The sequence below is a fragment of the Mirounga angustirostris genome, unplaced genomic scaffold (genome assembly GCF_029215605.1).
Source record: "Mirounga angustirostris isolate CCGP_5_RB_7025 unplaced genomic scaffold, mMirAng1.0.hap1 SCAF_2, whole genome shotgun sequence".
NCBI lineage: Eukaryota > Metazoa > Chordata > Mammalia > Carnivora > Phocidae > Mirounga > Mirounga angustirostris.
In genome coordinates, this window is record NW_026991710.1 from 100,530,337 (window position 1) to 100,554,839 (window position 24,503).

A 24,503-nucleotide genomic window follows, 5' to 3' on the forward strand; every position below is an offset into this window, starting at 1 on the left:
TAGTATGTAACATTTTTGTGATTTGCTTTTTTCCACTCAACATAACGGGAGAGTCATCCGGATTGCCACAGGTGCTCACAGTTCATTTCTCTGTGTCTCTTAGTAGTATGCCAGGATATGGCTGTATCACAGTTTGCTTCACCACCTGCTGAAGGAATTCTGGATTGTCTGCAGGCTTGGGCGTTCACTAATAAAGCTGCTGTAAACATCTGTGTACAGGTTTTTGTGTCAGCGTCGGTCTTCTCTCCTCTGGGCTAAATGCCCAGGAGTCCAATTGCCAGGTCCTAGGGTAGCTGCTCTGTTTTGTTTTTTAAGACACTGTCTAACTGCTTTCCAGAATGGCTCTGCCATTTCACATTCTCACCAGTACTGTGGGAGTGATTCAGTTTCCCCACATCCACACTAGCATCCACACTGGCAACTAGTGTTGTCATTTTTTATTTTAGCTGTTCTGATAGCTGTGTCATGATATCTCACTGTGGATTTAACGTGCATTTCCCCAATGGTTAGTGATGCTAAACATCTATTTGCCGTGCGGACATCTTCTTCAGTGTGACGGAACCTACAGTAGTCTGTTAAAAACATTTTCCGTGGAGACGGTGTTCCCTGTCCACTAGAAAACTGACCATTTTACAGATGAGGAGGTGCTTCACGGACAGGTTAGACGCTTTCAATTCAAGCAGCTGCGACATAACATGAAGGATTCAAATCCAGCTGACTCAGGAGGTCACTCAGCTTCCTGTGAGGGCCCCCCACTCTTCTCACACGGACAGTGTCTTTCCTTTGACAACAGTGGAGGACTGAAATTTGATCCTACTAACAAAGTTCATGGTTTCCCTTATAGGCACCTCGAACAGGTATGTGAATCCCTCTCTTTTATTCCCCACTTGACTCTATGGGCCTCAAGGAAAGAGTCTATGTCTGATTTATCATTTTAATTCTCACAAACATTGGCACATTGGAGGAATTCAAAAATTCTCTTGAATGGGTGAATGAAATAGTTTTCTGGCATGGATGGATGGGGAAAAGGCATGACCTAAACTAGTCTCTCTCTCATTTACTTCATTCATTCAACAGATAGTGTTTGAACCTGTACTAGGAGAAAGACACTTGCTAGGTCTGGGCAACAGAGAGCCAGGCCCAACTCTCACAAAACCAGGATTTAAATGGGGGGGGGGGGGCAGAAATTAAACAAAGAGTGTCATCAATAACTGTGTAACACCAGACTCTGGAAAGTACTGCAGAGAAAAATTAAAGAGTGAGATGAGAAATTAAAAGAGGGACCTGACACCTGATTTCAGTTGTGAAGAAGTCTCCTTTGAAGAGCTCCTTTAAAATGAGCTTTAAAGAATAATTAGGGATTGATTAGAGAGAGGAGAGAAAAGAGGAAGGCAGAGGGAAGGGACAAGAAGAGAAGTGTATTGGAAGGGAAGATACATTTTTCAGCTGAAGGGACAGAATGCGAATATGTGACGTTTCAGAGACATGGAAGAGTTTGCTAGTTTGGAGATACAGGCAGAAGGTACAGGAGCATGAAATATGCCTGAAAAAGTAGGTAGAGGCAAGAGCACAAGTCCTGGTAGACCTTTTAGACTTTACTGAGGCCTCTCATCTTAAAACCAAACTAGCACAGAAGTGACATGTAGATAGTGGCCTTCAGACTTTTCACCACTTTTATTTTTTTTAAGATTTTATTTATTTATTTGGGTGGGGGGTAGCAGAGGGAGAGGGACAAGCACAAACAGTGCTGAGAGTGGAGCCTGACCTGGGGCTCGATCTCACAGCCCTGAGATCATGACCTGAACCAAGATCACGACCTGAGCCGAGATCAAGAGTCAGAAGCTTAACCGACTGAGCCACCCAGATGCCCCTTCTCACCACTTTTAAAGGGACAAGTGCTAGTCTGGACATGTTTGATTGTATTAGAACCATGGAGGCTCATGGGGCAACACTTTCTGGCCTCCCATCAAGCATCTGTCAACAGTTATTTAATGTAAAAATGTAGGCAAACTTATCTCTGCACCTTCCCCAATTCCCAGATTATGTCCCATTTCTCTGCCTTTCCCTTCAGAGAGGTTAGAGATTTAGAGACCAGGAAAACTCTCCTTCTAGAATCTAGTATCTGCTTATCAATACTAATATGCATCAGTCTCACTTGGGGGAGTTTTCAGGCACTCCCTCTCTAACCCCCAGAGGTTCTGATTCATCAGATCCAGAAAACCTGTATTTTGAAAAAATTTTTGAGTGATTCTTGTATGTAACCAGGATTGTGAGTTACTAATCTTCAGGAATTAATTGAGAAAGATGTAGTGTTCTGATTCTATCTTCCCCTTGTAGTAAAGCCAAGGAGAGAAAAGTTTTCTTAGAAAGATAAAGGGAGCTTTCCTTAGTCATGTAATAGTTACATTTACAGTAATAGCTAAAGCTTAATTTCTTCTAAAATACCATTGCTACTTATTTTAATTTGATGAATGAGCTCTAAATAGAATAACAGTGATAGGGTTTGTTTTCATCTATTTCATTGAACACTTAACTTTTCACCCTAAATATCAAATAGAAGAGATAGTATAAGGTGATCCTATGCCCATAATACCAATATTTTTAAGCATGTTGCAAAGACAAGACTATTTAAAAAAATTTTTTTTGAAGATTTTATTTATTTGAGAGAGAAGTGAGAGAGAGAGAGAGCATGAGCAGGGAGGGGGGTGGGGGGGAGGGGGAGAAGCAGACTCCCCTATGAGCAGGGAGCCCGATGTGGGGCTTGATCCCAGGACCCTGAGATCACGACCTGAGCCGAAGGCAGATGCTTAACTGAATGAGCCATGCAGGTGCCCCTAGACTATTTTCTTAATTCAATTTCTTTCTTTTAATTTTTTTATATTTATTTTATTTCAATTCCAGTATAATTAAGTGTTATTATTAGTTTCAGGTGTACAATATAGTGATTCGATAATTCTATACATTACTCAGTGCTCATCATGATAAGTGTACTCTTAATCCCCATCACCTACCATCCATCCCCCCACCCACCTTCCTTCTGATAACTATCAGTTTGTTTTCCATAGCTAAGAGTCTGTCTTTTGGTTTATCTCTTTTTTATTTGTTTTGTTTCTTAAATTCCACATATAAGTGAAATCATATGGTATTTGTCTTTCTCTGACTTATTTCACTTAGCATTATACCCTCTAAATCCATCCATGTTGTTGCAAATGGCAAGACTTCATCTTTTTTATTGCTGAATAATATTCCATTGTGTGTGTGTGTATATATATATATATATATATATCACATCTTCTTCATCCATTCATCTATCAGTGGACACTTGGGCTTGCTCCATAATTTGGCTACTGTAAATAATGTTGCAACAAACATAGGGGTGCATATATCTTTTTAAATTAGTGTTTTTCTTTTTTTAAAGATTTTATTTATTTATTTATTTATTTATTTATTTATTTATTTATTTATTTATTTAAGAATGAGAGAGGGTGAGCAGACAGGTGGGGGCAGGGGCAGAGGAAGAGGGAGAGGGAATCTCAAGCAGACTCTGTGCTGAGCGCAGAACCCAATGTGGGGTTCGATCCCATGATTCCGAGATTATGACCTGAGCTGAAACCATGAGCTAGATGCTTAACCGACTGAGCCACCCAGACACCCCAGAAATTAGTGTTTTTCTATTTGGGGGCTAAATACTCAGTTATGGATCATATAGCAATTCTACCTTTAATTTTTTGAGGAACCTCCATATTGTTTTCCACAGGGGGCTGCACCAGTTGGCATTCCCACCAGCAGTGCACAAGAGTTCCTTTTTCTCCACAATCTTGCCAAAACCTGTTGTTTCTTGTGTTGTTGATTTTAGCCATTTGGACAGGTATGAGGTGATAGCTCATTGTGGTTTTCATTTCCATTTCCCTGATGATGAGTGATTTGAGCATCTTTTCATGTCTGTTGGCCATCTGTGTCTTCTTTGGGGAAATGTCTGTTGATGTCTTCCGCCTATTTTTAAATTGGATCATTTGGTTTTTTGGTGTTGAGTTGTATAAGTTCTTTATATATTTTGGATACTAACCTTTTATATCATTTGCAAATATCTTCTCCCATTCAGTAACTTGTCCTCTCGTTTTATTGGTGGTTTTCTTTGCTGTGCAGAAGCCTTTTATTTTGATGTAGTCCCAATAATTTATTTTTGCTTTTGTCTCCCTTGCCTCAGGGGACATATCTAGAAAGATGTTGTTACAACCAGTGTCTGAGAAATTACTATCTGTGCTCTCTGCTAGGACTTTTTTGGCTTCAAGTCTTACATTTAGGTCTTTAATCCATTTTGAATTTTATTTTTGTGTATAGTGTAAGAGAGTGGTCCAGTCTCATTCTTTTGGATGTACCTGTCCAGGTTTTCCAACACGTTTTTGAAGAGACTATCTTTTTCCCATTGTATATTCTTGCCTCCCTGCTTGTACATAAAATCATGGGTTTATTTCTGGATTCTCTATTCTGTTCCGTTGATCTATTGTCTACTTTTCCGTCAGTACCATACTGTTTGGATTATTACAGCTTTGTGATATATCCTGAAATCTGGGATTGTGATACCTCCAATTTTGTTCTTTCTCAAGATTGCTTTGGCTATTTGGGGCCTTTTGTGGTACCATACATAGTTTACAATTCTTTGTTCTAGTTCTGTGAAAAATGCTATTGGTGTTTTGATAGGGATTGCATTAAATCTGTAGATCATTTTGGGTATGGGACATTTTAAAATATTTGTTCTTCCATCAATAAGCATAGAATATGTTTCCATTCATGTTGTCTTCAATTTTTTTTCATCAGTGTTTTATAGTTTTCAGAATATAGGTCTTTCACTTCCTTGTTTAAGTTTATTCCTAGGTAGTTTATTATTTTTGGTATAATTGTGAATGGGACTGTTTCTTAATTTCTCTTTCTGCTTCTTCATTATTAGTGTATAAAAATGCAGATTTCTGTATATTGATTTTGTATCCTGTGATTTTCCTGAACGCATTTATCAGTTCTAGTCTATTTTTGGTGGAGTCTGGAGGGTTTTCTGTATATATAGTATCATGTCACCCGCAAATAGTGAAAGTTTTACTTCTTCCTTACCCATTTGGATGCCACTTATTTCTTTTTCTTGTCTTATTCCCGGGGCTAGGACTTCCAGTACTATGTTGAATACAAGTAGTGAGAATGGACACCCCTGTCTTGCTCTTGATCTTGGGGAAAAGCTTTTAGTTTTTCACCATTGAGTATGATTTTAGCTGTAGGTTTTTATATGGTCTTTATTATATTGAAATATGTTCCCTCTAAATCTACTTCGTTGAGAGTTTTTATCATGAATGGATATTGTACTTTGTCAAATGCTTTTCTGCATCTATTAAAATAATCATGTGCTTTTTATCCTTTCTCTTGTTGACGTGATGTATGATGTTAATTGATTTGTGAATATTGAATCATGTTTGCATCCTAGGAATAAATCCCACTTGATCACGGTGAATGATTTTTTAATGTATTGTTGGATTTGGTTGGCTATTATTTTGTTGAGGATTTTTGCATCTGTGTTCATCAGAGATATTGGCCTGTAGTTCTCTCTTTTTTAAAAAAGGTTTTATTTATTTGCGATAGAGCAAGAGTGAGAGAGCGAGAGCGCACAAGCAGGGGGAGTGGGAGAGGGAGAAGCAGGCTCCCCGCTGAGCCAGGAGCCCAATGGGGGACTCGATCCCAGGACTCTGGGATCATGACCAGAGCTGAAGGCAGACGCTTAACTGACTGAGCCACCCAGCCGTCCTCTTTTTTTTTTTTTAAGTGTCTTTACCTGGTTTTGGTATCAGGGTAATGTTGGCCTCACAGAATGAATTTGTGATTTTGGAAGCTTTCCTTCTAACTCTTCTTTAAATGTTCGGTAAAATCCACCTGTGAAGCCATCTGCTCCTGGACTTTTGTTTGTTGGGAGTTTTCTGATTACTGATTCAATTTCATTCCTGGTAATCAGTCTGTTCAAGTTTTCTATTTCTTCCTGATTCAGTTTTGGGAGGTTATATGTTTCTAGGGATTTATCATTTCTTCTAGGTTGTTCAATTTGTTTGCATACAATTTTTCATAATATTCTTATAATCCTTCATATTTCTGGGGTGTTGGTTGTCCTTTCTCCTCTTTCCCTTCTGATTTTGTTTGAGTCCTCTCTCTCTCTCTCCTTTATGAGTCTGGCTAAAGGTTTATCAATTTGGTTGATCTTTTCAAAGAACCAGCTCCTGGTTTCATTGATCTGCTCTATTGGGTTTTTTTTAGTTTCTATTTCATTTATTTCTGCTCTAATCTTTATTATTTTCTTCCTTCTTTAGGTTTTGGGTTTTGTTTGTTCTTTTTCTAGCTTCTGTAGGTGTAAGTTTAGGTTGTTTCTTCAATATTTTTCTTGCTTCTTGAGGTAGGCCTTGATTGCTATAAACTTGCCTCATAGAACAGCTTTTGTTGGATTCCAAAGTTTTTGGACCATGGTGTTTTCATTTTCATTTGTCTCCATGTATTTTTTAATTTCTTCTCTGATTTATTCCCTTACAATTTTAAATCTTTGATTAAATGTGTATATTGGAAAACATTATGTAGTGTCGAGAGCATGAGCTCTGGAATCCAATTACCTAGTTTTAATCCTTCCTTATGATTTACTACCTACATGACACTGGGTAAACCAGTTATACTTCTAAAGCCTCAATGTCCTTATCTGCAAAATCAAAATGATGATAAAAGCATCTGCTTCATAGGGTTGTTGTGAGAATTAAATGAGATCATACTGCAGAAATGTTAGTATGGTACCTAACAGATTAATCCTTCAAATAATTTAGTTATGCTTACAGGAGACAATGAGACTTTTTATTCAAAAATAGCAACAATATAATGGGTATTCCCCCCATGACCAAAGACAGGGAGAGAGAACAGGTAGTAATGCCAATTGAGTAACTACAAATTGCCAAGTTCTTTGCCAGGCAGTTTATGGACATCTCATTTGCTTGCAGCAGATTTGTGAGGTAAGAATCATCATTTCCATTTTATAGATGGAGAAACTGAAGCTCAATAAAGTGAAGTAACTGAGAACCACATACCAAATAATCTGCAGAGTCAAGTTTGTCTAATTTCAAAGCCATATAGTTTTTCCTCACCTAAACAATGCTTTCCTTCTGGAGGAGGAAAGAAAATATATTTTAAGCCACATCCCATTTAGGTTGGCTCCCAAATTATTTAACTGACACATATGTGAATGTTTTCATCAGCTGTCAGTTTTTGCCTATGGTGCCCCTATCCCACTCAGTCTCTCCTCCCTGAAATGGCTGGTTGAGGAACACTTAGCCACTGCTGGTACCATGTCCTAACTCTCAGTCAGGAAGTTTGCATCAGCTCCCAAGATGGACAGGAGACTCCTGTTATTTTACGGAGCCAGATCTGAGGTTTTAGACAGGCAGAGAGTAGGAGGAGTCAGGACTGGGAAAGTCAAATGATTCCCCTCCTGATGTCTAGTGGTTCACATCGCTAAGATAGATACCAGGCTGTGAACTGTGCCTCCTCAGCTGATCCCCCTTCTGGATCAGTATCCCTATGAGTAATTTCTCTCCTGATTCTGGCACTCTGGACTTTCTACTACCACTGATGGATTTTTATCTCTATAGAGGGAAAAAAGGGATGCCCAGGCCTTGGCTGTGAGTGCTCACTCCAGTACCCTTTGCTGCCCTCTACTGACCATACCTGGAAATTACATTTAACCTTTCAGGCCCTTGGCCCAAATAGATACTACAGTGAGTGAAACCAGGCACACAAAATTTGAGGTGCACCAAAAAACTAAGTAAATAAGATACGATATTTTAATTTTAATGTAGTATTTTAAAAAGTCAATTTTCAAAAAATACATGGTGAACAAAATATCTAAATGTACCCTAAAACAGTACTACTAGCTTATATGTACACAGAACCTGCCATCCATCTTTTCATTCAAGAAAGAGGTCTAATACCGCAGTGGCAAATCACGCTACCAATACTGGTCAACCTTTTTCATCACTCACATATATGGGGGGAAAAAAACCCAGATAATTTAGAGTAAGTGAAAAACAAAAATGAGAAAGTCCAAGTGGAACAGATATTGTAACAGTCGAATCCTAAAGAAAACAAGTAAGAGAACAGGGAAAAAAAAAAAAAAAACTGATTAAGAAAACAAAACCAACTAACATCTTCAGAGTCAAGAAGCCAAAGAATGGGTGGCTATAAAAGAAGAACAAAGAAAAAGATTTTTTGGAAATTAAAGATATCATCGACCAAATTAAATGTACTAGAAAGTCTTGAAGTTTGGGTTTAAGGAATCCCACTTGACTTTGACACTTGGAACATTCATCTTTCAGTTTTAATGACATAAGATTACCCTTTCTTTCTCAGTAAGTAGAGCTATTTGGTCCTTCGGTAAGGAGTAATTTAATCATTGGAATAATGGAAATGCTATTTTAATTTGTAGAATCAACGTATAAACAAAACTTGGAAGACAACAACTGTAAAAGAATCTGACTAATATTAACATTGATAATATAAAAAAAATGGAAGTCTGAATATTAAGGCAGCAGAGACATGGAAGAGATAATGTCACAGATTTTTTTCACCTATTTATTTATATAGCAAAAAATCAAGATATACTGTCTAAAATTGATGTAACAAAATACAGATGTAAGCATACTCTTTAAAATGGTAATAACCAGAAAAACCAAAACAATGTAACTGGAAAATGTAGAAGCAGATGGATAAAAGAAGTAAGTTTCTCATCTTTCAATAGATGCTATTTCAAGTTCATAAAACAAGAAATGAAAGTATTAACATAGGTTTCAGAGGTATTGTGATAACCACCAGCAGAACAGAAAATATTTAAAAATAGGGAGCTGGAAATGAGGAGTTGGGGAACAGGTTCAGGCAGGGAATTTACTTTTCATTTGGTACCACTCTGTACTGCTTGTTTTTTAAAATGTGTGTATGTATTAATTTTACACTATAAAAGTTAAAAAAAAAAAAAAACAACCCTGACTCTTTGCAGCTGCAGATCTTGGCATCATTTCCTTCCCAGCTGCAGTCTCTTTCCTTACACCAGTGGTCAGATCCTACTGAGACAGGAAGGAGTAAGAGAGAACAGAAAAGTTTCTGCCCTTAATTTGAGTGTCTTGGAATCTTTTTTATTTGTTTGTGCTTGTGTTCTGTCTTTTCAAATGGCGCCAGTCTTTGGAATACTAACTTTTGACTACTTTCATCTGTGATATCTAGAATCTTCTTAAAGTCTTGCTAAACTTTGGTATCCTTCTGTTCCTTCCTGACAAAGAGTAATCCTGATTCATTGGCTCTTACTGTGACCGTGGTATTTTATTTTCTTAGAATCTTGGTTCTAGTCAACTACTTCCTAGCCAGGTCCAACTCAGCCTGCCTAGGTAGGAATGAAAAGTCTATGGAAGAGTGATGACAATTACTACTATCAGAACAAATAAGATGTGGTATATTAGTAAGTTAAACATAGTGCTAAGGGAGCAGGGTGACGTTCATTACCCCATTCCTCATGCACTGACAGAGGAGAATGTGTTTCACTCCACTGTTCTGGAGAGAACACACTCGGAGGAGTTTGGGAGTAGACGTTTTCTCTAGACCACAATCTTGCACCAAAGTGCCAAAAGCATGGGACACGAGACACAAGGAAATGAAACCAGAATATCTAAATTTTCGAAGAAGGCAATAATGTCTCAGGGTCACTCTCTAAATTTGAGAAACAAGGCAGAGGATCATAGGGGAAGGGAGAGAAAAATGAAACAAGATGAAACCAGAGGGAGACAAACCATAAGAGACTCTCAATCTCAGGAAATAAACTGAGGGTTGCTGGAGTGGTGGGGGGTGGGAGGGATGACGTGGCTGGGTGATAGACATTGGGGCGGGTATGTGCTATGGTGAGCGCTGTGAATTGTGGAAGACTGATGAATCACAGACCTGTACCCCTGAAACAAATAATACGTTATATGTTAATAGAAAGAAAAAAAAAAAAAGAAAAGGTCACTCCCTGAAAGTAGGCAATATATATGGGAGATAACTACACACGAGTCACCAAAACAAAACAGTAACAACAACAAACACAAAGGAATACACACACATATTAAACATGTGGAAGCACAACGGTTGCTGGGCGCTGTGTGCTCAGTGAATACGGACTCACAGGCTGTGGACTCAAGGCGGGTGCCTCTGGCTGGCTTGCCGTGGGACTGAAACCCAACAGTTCCCAGGTCCTCGCTGTCTCCAATAGAGGGAGCACTAAGTTACCTGCCACGCCATTACCTATTCACTTAATTGGGGGACCACAGTTTTGTTTGTGACAACTTCTATAGGGGAGATGCAGTTTCTTTGGTGACTGCTGACCCCTTGGAGACTAGAACTAATTCGAGGTTCGAACCAACTTTGAAGAGGCTGAAGAAGCTACGCCCATTCCTGTGAAATCCCCGGACACCGCTACAGCTACCGGAACCCAGGCTCTGCGTAAAAGCCTCTGGCTGACACTGAGCCAACTGTATACGATTGAGAATGAAGGCACTTGGACTTTAATTTCTATGGGCTTTTGTGAGGGGATTTAGTTTGGGGGGAAGTGGAGTCATAAACAAAGAGTGTCCTAGTGTTCAAATCTGGGACATTTTCATGTGGATACAGTCTCTGTGCTCATTTCATCAAAGTCTGGTGAGCCCCTTTGGACAACATGACTGGACGTAATTAGTGATACGAAATGGAACGGCGAGTTAACTTTCAGCTTAGGGCGCTGCATGGCGTTCTACCGGACTCATGGGGCCGGAGTCTTTTGTGGGCAGAAAGCAAGATGCCCTTCAGCAGTTCCCGAAGGACTCTGTGGGGAGGAGGCGAGTTCAGGCGTGTGTGAGCGCAGCAGTAGCGGGAGCAGGCGCGGCTCCGCTAAGGGGACTGCTGCCCTGGCTCCCTTCGGAGGCTGGAGCACCATGGGCTACGACACTGCTTCGCAGCCTTCCATCATGAGTGCGCGGCCTTCTTCCCTTGTCTACATTTGCATCATCCATACAAAATACTGATCGGTTTTTCTTTAAATATTCAGAGTGGACTGTAGAATCTTCGCTCATGGTAACGTGTTAGAACATGTTATACGTTTTTCTGAATACAGACTAAAATACATAGCTACTAAAATTAAAAAAAAAATGCCCGTGAGCATGCTACCTAAAGCAACTCACAGGACGCCTGTGGAACGCACAGTGTAATACACTAAAAAGCTTAAAAAGCTGGCAAATATTCAACGAGAGGGATGCATGCTACTCCACTCTCCGGGTCTCCACTCCAATCCTGATGACAGAAGGTGGTGTTGGGCAGAGATTTGGGGCCCCTCTCTCCACTTTCTCTCTCACACCATCCCAAGCAACAGAGAAAAGACCTTTCTAAGACTTATAGGAGTTCGAGTCAAGTGCTTTCTTATTGTGCCCTTGGCGTTCAGGACGCAGGGCTTCTTGCTCCCACGTTGGAGTGGGCTTGCGCGAGGATGCCTGCAGTTGCCTGGCCATTCCCGGCTCATTTCTGGAGGTGTAGTAGCAAACCCTGTTTCTGCTTGAGATCTAAGCCTCACTCTACCCAGCTTTGCTAGGGAACCCCATGATTTGGATGATAACATACATCTCAATCGCCTTCTGTCTCCTCTATTTCTCACTCGTTCAAATTCCAACACAGCATGTAGTTACAAAAACAAGTGAAAGAATGAGAGAAGAAAATGCTGATGGAAGAAGATGTATGCAGCTATGGTACAGCAAAATACTGTGTGTATATAAACATTTAATGATCGCTTGTTATGAAAAAGTGTTTTTTAAAAAATTAATGAAACTTGATACTCAAATACTGTTGAGTTCTCCTTCCCCAACTTGGGGTTAGAGTCATGTAGCAGTCTAGTCTTTTTGGCTGAGTCTGTGCACACTGGAGCAGGGGCACCCTCCTTTGTTCCCTAGTCTCTGAGAAGCAATGGAGATATATTAGAAAGAATATTGGCCTTGGGGTCGGGCCCAGGGACAGATTCTGGATGTTTGAAGTTGGGCAAATTACCTAGCCTCCCTGAATCTCAGGTTTTACATGTGTAAAATGGCAACAATAACTCTCCTAGGGTCGTTGTGAGGATTAAAGAAAATGTGTGTGAGTCAGTGAGACTGCCATTCAGAAAGAAATTCACATCCATGTCTAGGTATCCACTGGGCATGTCCATATCTAGATAGCTTTTAAAGAGGTTTGACATCTTTCCCTTGCATGGAAGTGGAGCCTGAGCAGTCATGCTTATATTCAGAGGCCTTTTTCAGCACAGATAAAATGCCAAAACAATAAAGATTTTGATAGGATGTGTACCTTTGTGCAAACAAGCTTGCATAGCAAAATGGTGCAGATAAACGCAGATGACAATGGACTTTATACAAATAAATGAAATTATGTTTCTCTAGTATAAAAATAGATCAAATGGTAAGAGCACAAAAATAGGTGAAATGGTAACATAAACTGACTTGTGTAATCAGAGGGTCAACTCTTGACATTTTTCTCTCTAGGCCGTTTCTAATAGTTTTGTTGCTAAGGCTACAGTGTTTTTGCCAGATTGGAACAGCATTGTCAACTCTAATGAAGCTTAAGTAGCTTTCCCAACTAGATTTTTTTTAATAAGCATCAGTTAATACTGCTGGCTTTCAAAGCCATGTTCGTGATGAATGGAAAGATCTTTAAAGATCTGTTCTTAGAAAATGTAGCTCATAAAATTTGGAATTTAGCAGCATTTCTATTCCATAGTTATTCCAACACAAATTTTTATCACGGTTACACTGAACAAAATAACTTAAAATCTAATTTCACATATTTAATTAAAAAAAGAATAACAAATTATTATTTACAACTTTAGCCAAAAATTAATTCCCTAAAGAGTAACTGAGGTTACTTAACGAACAATTCTTTTGACTGGTGGGTAAAGTGTTTCACAACTGCTCACAAATGCACACTTGATTTATTCTTTGCACAATACGGATAAGTTACAGGAAGTCATCTGAGGAAAGTGTAAATACAAATGCACCCAAAGAGACGTAGAGTTTTGTAAAGCGGAGTAAATGAAAACCAGTTTGCTCTGGACCCTCAATTGCTAAGAGGATGTCACAGGTAAGAGCCATTAGGAAACGGGTGAAGAAACACTCCTTTTGATGTGCTTGCTGAGGAGCCAGATGAGCTTCCTTGGTCATGGACAGAAGAGACCATCTAAACTCTAAAAAATGTAGTGCAGTTTGCATGCCCGCTGATTCTGCAATTCTACTTGTGCACTAAAGCGTGAGAATTAAATTAAATAATTCATGTGAAGTGCTTAGCCAATTACAGATGCTGTATTTCCTTCCTTGGATGTCTATATTTTTGTAGCCAGAAATCCCACTGTTAATTTCCACTAAGAAAAGCTGAATATTACAGCCTTTAAAGTCAAAAGTTCACCTTAATTTGAATATTGCAGCATTAGTGACATCTGGTGGAAAATGAGTTACAATGCGGCATTATAGCTATTCTGATCTTTCCTGTCTAATAATAATATTATCACTTTCACATACCCCTTTCCCCAACTCCATGGGAGGAGTATACTTCCCTGCCCCACTGAAGTTTGGCTCAGCCACAAGACTTGGCCAAAATCAGTGGAATGTGGGCAAAAATGTCAGTGTCAAAGTTTGGAAACTAAGCTTTAAAAGTCCTGGCTAGCTATTGCCCCTTCAATGGTAGAATGAAACATGTGACCTGCAGATTTGCATGAGAATAAAACAAGCACCCCAGATAATCCACAGACTTACAGGGAAAAAAAATGCTTACGGTTATTCTATGGTTGTTTGCTATGAAGCGAAAGCCAACTAAAACATGAGATTGTTATACCTCTGTGTAAAATTCCCATCAAGGCTTGACTTCTCTGTCCAATTGATGACACTGGGAGAAGAGTCCTGAAGACCGGGTGTGGTTCAGTCCCTTCTGGGGCTCTGTTTCAGACCTCGACAGGCCCAATCGGAACATGTTGTTTTCATTCCTGTACCTATGGTAAGCAAAACCGAGTCAGAGTCCAGGCCAGGCCTATCAGAGGCCTATCAGACTCTCTTGGAATCTTGGCTTCTCTGTTTAACATGGTATGGAAGTCATGCACTTTTTTTTTTTTTTCCTTCCAAATCTTTATTTAAATTCTACTTAATTAACATATACTGTAATATTAGTTTCAGGAGAATTTAGTGATGCATCACTTACATGTAACACCCAGTACTCATCAGTCTTTCACAATTCTTGAACCTGTTGGTTTAAATATCTCCCTCCTAAGGTGAGCTTCAAGGTATAGGAAAGAAGGCAGGACAAGTTTAGTTGGAGCCATAGGCCAAAGCTTTTCCAATTGAGCTTTACCAACAAAGCTCATAGCTTTGTATTTGTATTTCTTAAATGATACATAATCTATAAGGGGGGGAAATTAGCAATGTTAGAAATCACAAATTAAAAGTGATAATATTAGGGTCATTTAATTTGGTAAATAAAAACACAAATGACAGAAATTTAAGTATTACCAATGATATATTAAGAAAGTTGCTACCAGTGAGCTTTTGTGGGGGAAGAACCACATTATTTCCGGCCATTTAGCAGAGGCATTGTGTTTCCTAAAGCAGTTACTGCTTTCTGAAAAGAATTTCAAACTTTTGTCCCAAAAGTAGTTCCAGAATTTTCAACTCTCTCCATATTTTTACTGAACTTCCATTTCTGCTTTCTTTCTCAACCTAATGTGTCATGTTATGAAGGTTATGTACAGCCAAGAATGCAAATGTTTTAATCTTACTAGTGACCACTTTGTACTATATCTCATGTTGGAAAACCAGACTCTTGACCATACCTAATTCAAAATCATTTCCATTTCTGCATAACTACTTTTCTTATTCAGGCAAGAGTTGTGGGTGGACCTCTAAAATTAGATAGCTTCAACTCTCAAGGGAATGGGCTTTCGCAACAGCATTCACTACACCCATCATCAAATATGGGGACCTACACTTGTCTTGTAGTGAAGAATTGCCCTTTATTCTTAACAAGCAGGCAACAGGATCAAACAGATCATTCAGGTGAAATAACAAAGACAAATACATATGTGATAAATCTGTGTAGTTACTTCTTGGAAGCTTGCCATTTACTTTCCTCTCCTTCATATCTCAAACTTCAGAAAGGCCAGGACCCTGTTTCATTCATCCCAATACTTGGCACATTAACAGGTGTTCACTTTGTAATTTTTGAAGGAATGGATACAGGCTATGTGTTTTTACTTTATAGTGAAGATTAACGAGTTAATACATATAAAGAGCTTAGAACAGTGTCTGATACTAAGCACTTAATTATTACAAAATGAGATAAGATTTAGAACAGAGATTAGAAGAGACTTTTTAGAAGTCTGCCTTCAACTGACCTTGGCAAAATAAGGAAGACTAGGCTAGCAATAAGGCTAGGAGTATAGAAAAGTTCTACAGCCCAACATATGCTAAAATGAATTAATTCCAAATGACATGTATTATTTTATACAAAGAATGATGCTTATTTTAAGTCCACAGTTATAAGATTAAAGGGGTATAATCAAAGCTTGTCCATTAAATTGAAAGCACCTCCAGACTGATTCAAGTTTGTATTCTTAGGCCCTGGTAGGTACAAGATATTATTTGCTATACTGAATCCATCTTACTATTTAACTGTGTTAATACCACACCAATATAAAAATATGTTAAGACAAATTAAAATATACATACTTAACTTTATTACATCATTTAAAGCTTGATTTTATAAAACATAAAAAAAATTTTTAAGTGTTCTGTATCACAGGAATTTAAACAGTGGCAATATACATAGCTTTGTAAGTTCAAGTTATATAAATTAAAATCAAATAATTGGAAATGCTTTTAATACGGAAAATATACAAATAAAATAAATGGCAAAAGGACCTAACGGGAGCAGCATTTCATTACTTACAGATTATCATTAGATAATTTCAGGATCTAAACAAAGACTCTGAATTTTCGGACTTCTTTTGCTGTATTTTATATTTAAATATCTCCCTACCTATATTCCGAATCAAGGTACTTGACCAAAAGGTTTAAGAAGGCATTTAGCTTTATGGCAAAAGTTTTCCATCTACAGTTACCACCTTTAAAGGAATTGACATTAACAATGCTGATGTAATCTGCTAGTTCCCTTCTGAACAATGTGCAATAATTTATACCAACCCTGGTTAAAGTCATACAGGTACCAAAAAATGTAACAATTATGCACAGTTCAATAGAAGTATAATGTTAAGTTTTCCCCATCTAAAAATTAACCAATGAAACAAAATGTATCAACTATAGTTGACTTGGTTTCAGGAAAACCACATATGAGAGTTATAAGTACATCACTGTCCTTATCTTATCCTCAGTCATTGACAGGAATTTTGTAGGCCACCACGCTATTTACTTTGTGGATTGTAGTAGTAAATGAACGAAGACGGACTTCCTCAGAATTGGTAATAAACTGTGGTCCCGACTCTTCCCATTTTTCAGGTACAACCAAATCTTTGTCTGTATATATCACTAGATCAAATGAACCTAAATTGGGGATAAGATCATTAAAGTACAATTATTTTTTTCTAAAGTACAACCACCCTTCCTGTGTCTTTCACATTTGAACCATCTATAGTGTCAGAAAAGCTAGTTTACCTTGATCTCTAATCAATTATATTAACTAATTGCTTTTCCTCAATGGAAATTTTAGTACAGAAAATACTGTACTCCTTTTACTTTATGAAAAACTCAAGTTTTTTTTTTTAAAGAGAAAACCACTAAAAATATTTGTAGAAAGTATAAAATTAATCATGAGACAGCATGAATCTAAGCCATAGAAAAGATAACACCTTGGTTCTGTGACAGCTGTATCCCAGTGCCCAGAACAGCATCTGGCATGTAGTAGGTATTTAGGATATATCTGATGAATGAAGGAGTAACTAAGAAAACAAAGACACAATTATAGCTATAAATCTTAATTATATACATAGAAATGTGTAGAAAATAAAAATAATGAAATTACATCAACATATTCAAGAGTGAGTACTGTAGAATACTTTCATTCCTTTCCTTTTCAGCACTTGTAAATAAAATGCAAATAGCATTACTTTAGCTTTATCACAGTTTTCTCATTCATATAACATGACATTTATAATTAAGAAAAAACTTAATGAGCGTGTTAATTCTTAAAGTAGTAGCTTAGTCTTTTCCACAACAAATTTAAGCCAGTGTGAAGTTGTATAATACTTACAAGAAACTTCAAATAGTGGCAGAAATGTCACCGTAGCTGTGATCTGTCTGATCACTGAACGGATTTCATCTTGGATAGCTTTCTGAGACTTTTCTCTGGGTGCACTATCAAAGAAACCAATTAATTCATTTTAAGTTTTAACAAGTTATTTCAAACACAGGTAAGATTATTTATCTGATTAAATGCTTCCAAAATCAAATAAGTAATACATTCAAAAGTTTTTTTTTTAAATGAAAATAAATATATGTCCTTAAGAAACTTAGTAGGCCCAATATGTATCTCTATTATTTCATTTATCCTTCCAATCATTTTTTAGGGTTGTTCTTAGTATCAGGTCATTAAATAACAGATGACTAGAAAACCTGCCACGTACTTCAAGTCAGGAAAGCTTCAGCATGTCTTAAAATAAAGATAACAAGCAGTATCTAAAATATTGAATCGGTATAATCATTTTGGCATTTTTAGTAATGCCTAAATGTCTAATTTCCTATTGCCTCAAATAAGATGTTACTCGTGTATGGCGTTAATAATTAAACATTTTCTAAAACAGACCAAAGGCTTCAGGAGCAAACTCCATCATTTCATTATGAGAGATAGTTCAGAGTTTACAGGTAAGCATGCCTAGGACAATGCTAGAAATTAGCATATAATGATGGGCATCTCCCATCCAGATAATCTAAAAACTTCAGTTTAATAAGTGTCTAAGGAGGGGCGCCTGGGTGGCTCAGTTAGTTAAGCGACTGCCTTTGGCTCAGGTCATGATTCCCGGGTCCTGGGATTGAGCCCCACATCGGGCTCCCTGCTTGGCGGGAAGCCTGCTTCTCCCTCTCCCACTCCCCGTTTATGTTCCCTCTCTCGCATGCTCTATTAAATAAATAAATAAAATCCTAAAAAAAAAAAAAAAGGGAGTGTCTAAGAAGTTTGTAGCATTAAATGAAATACAGTAGAGCTGCACAGTAAGCTGGGAGAAAGTCTAGGATAATACTTCATGGTTAAAAGTACCTTTCTACAATTCATGAAATGGCCCACCTAGGACGGACACCATGGTAGCTTTACATATAGCATCATAAACACTAAAGTTTGAAATTTATGGATTTAGCCTAAGCGCAATTATGTTAAAAGTCCGTGATAGGCAAAAATCTTTCGTGAGCACAATTTGTGAGCCCAATCCTTCTCCACAGGAGATTAAAGATCACATCTAACATACTTAGAAACAAACTACCTTATATGAAACTAGTTCAATATAAATAGAACTCATCTAGTAAAAGAAAACAGTTTTGGAAAAAGATCTGTAAAAATGGAAGCAATTTACTTCATACTTACCTGTCATCTTTTGCAGTCTTGTCACACTCAATATCAAATCGCCACCTTTCAAGGACCTCACCACTTTCAATATTTGAGATGACAACCACCAGTTTCTGAACTGAACACTTGTATAACCAATCTGCAATACATAACAAGGAATCTTTTTTGTTTCACTGCATTACAAAACAACTCTCTTCCCAGGTCTCACTTTCTATCCTCAGCAAATTCCTACCGCTAGTATTTCGGAACTCTGCCAACCTGTACAGAAAACCTGCCCCACAATAACCTAGCTCCTGTTTTCAAATTCTCAGTATTTGTACCAGATATAGTACTGAGTGCTGAAGACAGAGTAGAAAACATGAAGTACACCCTAATCCAAGTAAGATGCAGGAGATGGCCATTAATCTAATCACTGCACCGATAAATATAAGATTATAATTGTGATAAACGCTATGAAGGTGCAGTATGTGACGCAATGAGAGCATAATAGAGGAAAACTGGACTCACTCAGGGAGTTCTCACTTGACTTCAGTTCTACAAATAAATTATCATTAAATATGCAAAATGATACAGAAAAGGGTACAGGTCTTAAATATTGAAAAGGGAAGAGCATCTGACCAGAGGATTGAAAGAAGGGTAATACAACTGCAGTAAAGAAAGGGGAGAATGAACAAGGTCAGTTTGTGTACGATACACAGGGGTCAGACCATGCAAGGCCATATGGGCCAAATTAAAGAAGTTACACTTCAAGAACCAGGGAAGTCATTACTGTATTTGAAGTATGGTGTGATGTAATTAAATTTGTATTTCAGAACTATCCTTCTGGCTGTGATGTGGAAAGTAGAGTAGAGGTAAAGAGGGGATCTAGAGACACCAATTAATTAGCAATTCAAGCAAGAGGTAATGAAGGCTTAGAGAAGGATAAGCTGGTAGAGATGGATCAGTAGATAGATTCAAGAGATTTCATGGTTAAAACTGTTAGGATTTATTGATTACTTATGAGTAAGCAAGAAGAAAGACTGAGATAGCTCCCAACTTCCTAGTTTATATCACTAGTTGGATGGCTGATCCATTCACTGAGAAAAAGAATGCAAATGGGAGATGATGCTTAAGTTTTGTTTTAAGATTTTATTTTTAAGTAATCTCCACACCCAACATGGGGCTGGAACTTAAAATCTCGAGATCAAGAGTTGCATGCTCCATTGACTGAGCCAGCCAGGAGCGCCTTAAGTTTAGTTTTCAGGTATCACTGGGATAGCCAGATGAAGATATCAACGGAGCCACGAAATATATGAGCACAATTAGGGGAATTGGGTTGGATGTACATTTGTGAGTCAACTACACCAAGGTTGTTAGTGAAGCTATGTACATGTCAGAGATCATCCTAGAGAGAGATTATAGTGAGAAGAGGGCCTCAGGACAAGCCCTGAATTAATCTTGGAAATTGGGATAGTACACTCAGGAATCTGTAGTGTTTTTTTTTCTTTTTTTAAGAGACAAAACAATTTTGTAATATTTAGGGTTTGTGGGCCACCTAGGTCTCTGTTGCATAGTCTTTAAAAAACAGCCCTTTAAAAATCTGAAAACAGGGCACCTGGGTGGCTCAGTTGGTTAAGCGACTGCCTTCGGCTCAGGTCATGATCCTGGAGTCCTGAGATCGAGTCCTGCATCGGGCTCCCTGCTCAGCAGGGAGTCTGCTTCTCCCTCTGACCCTCCCCCCTCTCATGCTCTATCTCATTCTCTCTCTCAAATAAATAAAATCTTTAAAAAAAAAAAATCTGAAAACATTCTTAGTTTGCAGGCAGTACAAAAATAGCCACTTGCTAGACACGGGCTGTCGTATGTATCAACTTTTTCTTTTTTTTTTTTTCTTTTTTTTTAAGATTTTATTTATTTATTTGAGAGAGAGAGAATGAGAGACAGAGAGCAGGAGAGGGAGGAGGGTCAGAGGGAGAAGCAGACTCCCTGCTGAGCAGGGAGCCCGATAAGGAACTCGATCCCGGGACTCTAGGATCATGACCTGAGCCGAAGGCAGTCGCTTAACCAACTGAGCCACCCAGGCGCCCTGTATCAAGTTTTTCTTGACATATATCAACTTTTTCTCAATTTAGCTCTGAAAAGGAAGAAATTGGGTAGTAACTTAAGGATTTGGGGTGGGTGGAAATTTTTTTCTTTTAAAACTGAAGAGAGATCAAAACAAAGAAATCAAAAATACCAGAGAAGAACTAGGATAAAATCCTTAAGGCTAGAGGAATGGGGATTCAGATTGAACAATTTGCCTCTAAGAAGAGCAATTCCTCCATTTTAACTAAAATAAAAGGGAGAAATTAAATAGGAAGGTCTGCATACATCCGAGGTGAAGAAATATCCTCAGTGTAGTCTTAAAGGAGACAACCCAAAAACCAGTAGCTTAGGTGGGGCTTGCTTCTCCATCAAATTAAGATGACATAGATTATTAGTTGCTTACTAATAATCTTACTTTTTAGCCCTGAAGATAATCAAAAAAAAAAAAAAACCAATCTAATTTTAAAAATAAAGCTACTTGATACAAAGAAATATATATGACTCATGAATTAAGAAAAAAAGATGACTAGTGTTTTTTGGAACTAGTTTTGGAAGATCAAATGGGGAGCTAGGGAGAAACATCCTACAACAGAAAAATTAGAAGTGAGAATCCTAAGTAGAGAAAAATATGAGGGGAAAAAGGAATAGATGGAGAACAAGTATTGATTCAATACAGTAATTTCTTGAGCTAAAAAAAAACAGTGAGTGTTCAGATAGAAAAGGCTTACTGATTATAGGCAGGATTTTAAAAAAGACAAATGGAAATATATAAAAAATAAAACTCTACTGGGTGCTCTATTACTTAGTAGTTCTTTTCTTTAAGTTTAGTTTCCAGGTTGGATCCAATTTTATTTTCCTTTAAGTAATGATGGCTTTAAACTCTAGGCAGTTACAGAAAATATATGTTAAAAATATACAGTGGATTTTTCTCCAATAGTGAACACCATCATAAGGACAGAAAATTCCAACTTGTTCCATCTGGCTACATGAACTGCAAAAATCATTTCTAAGGAAGTTGATGGAGACAGTTTTGTGAAGCCATATCAGATTCCTAATATCAAAATATTCAACCCACTCAAACTGCAGTATGGGAAGGGTGGACTTTCTTTCAATTTATATATTATTTGCTTCCTTCCAATTAAGAATCACTATATTTGAGGTTGTAGTGTTTTATACCTTTTTGTACAGAGCTGAAAAATGACCACCAAGATGCCAGAAAATATGGGTTCTACAAGGCCTGCAAAACTCAAAATGGTTTGCAACAATTAAATACCTTTCAGCTGTTCCACCACATCATTTAGGTATTTTATGAGCTCAGGATCAGTTGTTACAAGCAAGGTGAGTCCATATTTCTGCACTCTAGTAAAGGTTTCAGATGGATATATGCCACGCTGATATAAAATGCTGTTGATGCCAAATGCTGGAAACAAAAGGAATGTTAAAGAAAAGTCATTATCACTTTGTAACTCTGGAAAATAAAACATATTTAGATGTGGCTACGTTTCATTAATGGCATAAAACCATAAATGCCTTAACGTGTTTGTGGGTGTTTTGCTGAAAGCAGAGTAGGTAAAAAGTGGCATTAAACATTCTTAAAACCTTGCTTCTAATTAAGAGAGAACACGATACCTGCATTTCTGTGGCAAAAAAAGAGAAAAACGCCAAACTGCATTAATCTACTGTCAAAGTAGTACTACAACTCACTGTAATCCAAGTCCCAATTCAGATTATGTGGTTAGAGGGTGTCAAAATAGGCTTTTGCATCTCAGTTAGCAACTGAGTAACTGTTCTCTGCAATGCTCTCAGCAAACCTTTCCCTCTTTTTCCTCCTTTTCTCCTCACAAGTCCTGCCAGATCCTATCAGAAGGCCCAACTGTCCTGGTCCGGAATGGCGTTTCCTAACTCTAGTCCATCACCGCCAATACCAGAATCAAAGAGGGGCCGAGGGGTTGTTAAAACTATACGTGGCCCCCACCCCGGTCCTACTCCGTCTGAAGTCGCGGAGGCTGGGGGCGGGCGGAAAGTGCCTGGCTCTGTAGTTGAAAGCAACGCTGCAGGTGGAGGGGCTACATCGCGCCGCAGGCCTCAGCAGCACCTAGGCCTCAAGCCCCACCATTAGCAAGGAGCCCGGAGGCGGCGTCTGCATCCGCTTCTTCCTAGATTCTCCCGCCGGGCAGGAGGCTGGGGCAGAGAGAGCTTAATTCGCGGCCTCGCGGCCTCGCGGCCTCCCCTCCACCCCCTCCCGCTTCCCCCGCCTCCGCGGCTGAGCCCCGGGCCTACCGGGCGGCCTGGCCTCAGTTCACCCCGCCCTCCGGCCTGCGCGAGGACGACTTACAGAAGAACTCGGCCACGATTTCGGCGCTCCCGCGCAGGGTGATGCCTTGCTCCCGGGAGAGCTGCAGCGCCATGGCCAGTCCTACAGACGAAGGAGTGCGCTTCCCCCGGCAGAGAGCGACAGCAGAGACGCCCACAGCAGTTCCCCGCCACTCGTTTCAAAAGTAACGGGCAGCCCGCGCTCGGGCCTCCGCGCAGGCGCGATGAGCCTCTAGGCCCCGCCCCGTGGGGCGGGGCCTGCAGGTCCTCTGGGCGCTTTTCGGAGCTGGCCTGTCCGCAGGCGCAGGGGGTAGGCGTGGTCGCCCAGTTCTGGGTGGTCAAGCTCCGCAGGGTCCCGGCTGGGCGTGTGTAGTTGTGGTCTACTAGACCGGCCTGAGGGAAGAAGACGCCAAAACCTGGTGTGTTTTTTTGTTTTTTTAAAGATTTTATTTATTGGGGCGCCTGGGTGGCTCAGTCGTTGGGCGTCTGCCTTCAGCTCAGGCCGTGGTCCCAGGGTCTTGGGATCGAGCCCCGCATCGGGCTCCCTGCTCCGCGGGGGGCCTGCTTCTCCCTGTCCCACTCCCCCTGCTTGTGTTTCCTCTCTCATTGTCTCTCTCTGTCAAATAAATGGATAAAAATCTTAAAAAAAAAAAAAGAATTTATTTATTTGAGAGAGAGCACATGAGAGGGGGAGGGTCAGAGGAGGATCCATGATGACAGTGGCTAGTCCAACAATATTTGTTGAATGAATGATCATTTGAATACTTGCCTAGGAAAATTTCATGGAAGAACCCAAGACATTTTCAAATTGGAGAGCAGGTTGGATGGATGAGGTGAGGCCACATTTTGGGAGCTTTGAATATCCATCTGAAATAAGTTGGACGTACCAGGGATTTCTAGGCTCTTAGAATTGACATAATTAAAGGGGTATTTTTTTCAAGTGTAAATTCAGTAGTGGTTGTAGAATGGATCGTATATAGGACGGTCTCGAGTGGTGGTCCTCAAACTTGAGAGTGTGAAAGAATCACTTGGGTATTTTGCTATATGTAGATTCCTGACTTTTATTCTCCCTTCTCCAAATCTAATTCAGTCCAGTACCATAGCCACTAGCCACAGGTGGCTCTTAGGCACTTGAAATGTGCTTGTCTGAACTGAGATATGCTACAAGTATAAGAATACCAGATTTCAAAGACTTAGTATAAAAAAAAAGAATGTAAAGTATCACAGTGATATGTCTTTCAATCGATTACATATTGAAATGATATTTTCACATGTATTGGATTTATTTCACTTATTTCATTTTAGTTTTTTAATCTGACTACAAGAACATTTAAAATTACATGTGTGACTCATGTGAGATTTCTGTTGGACAGTGCTGGTCTACTTTATGGGGTCTAGGAGATGACATGTTTTAACCAGCATCCCAAATGATCCTTACATTACTTTTAGAAAAGCATTAGACCATAATGGATATT

At 38.9% G+C, this 24,503-nt stretch overlaps 2 protein-coding genes across 7 annotated transcripts in view; both read right to left on the reverse strand.

Moving 5' to 3' along the window:
• Positions 1-13,259, reverse strand: part of LOC135363541 (rho GTPase-activating protein 20-like) — a 38,625-nt gene extending 25,366 nt beyond the window's left edge. Inside the window, exon 1 of the mRNA XM_064584022.1 lies at positions 13,060-13,259. Coding sequence (XP_064440092.1) covers positions 13,060-13,259 — 200 coding nt within the window. The remainder of the gene's footprint in view (positions 1-13,059) is intronic.
• The window catches only part of LOC135363642 (mitotic spindle assembly checkpoint protein MAD2A-like), a 56,913-nt gene that overhangs the window by 1,852 nt on the left and 30,558 nt on the right, over positions 1-24,503 (reverse strand). For 2 of the 6 annotated variants that reach the window (XM_064585003.1, XM_064585004.1), the window contains 5 exons: positions 23,051-23,421; positions 21,989-22,135; positions 18,670-18,790; positions 17,347-17,450; positions 15,795-16,640 (listed from right to left, as the gene is read on the reverse strand). In XM_064585003.1, coding sequence (XP_064441073.1) covers positions 16,468-16,640; positions 17,347-17,450; positions 18,670-18,790; positions 21,989-22,135; positions 23,051-23,123 — 618 coding nt within the window. In that variant the 5' untranslated portion in view covers positions 23,124-23,421 and the 3' untranslated portion in view covers positions 15,795-16,467. Of the gene's footprint in view, positions 1-1,453; positions 9,999-13,917; positions 14,081-15,794; positions 16,641-17,346; positions 17,451-18,669; positions 18,791-21,988; positions 22,136-23,050; positions 23,422-24,503 lie in introns of those variants that run through there. The other 4 variants (XR_010409524.1, XM_064585005.1, XR_010409523.1 and 1 more) reach the window with 4 other exon arrangements.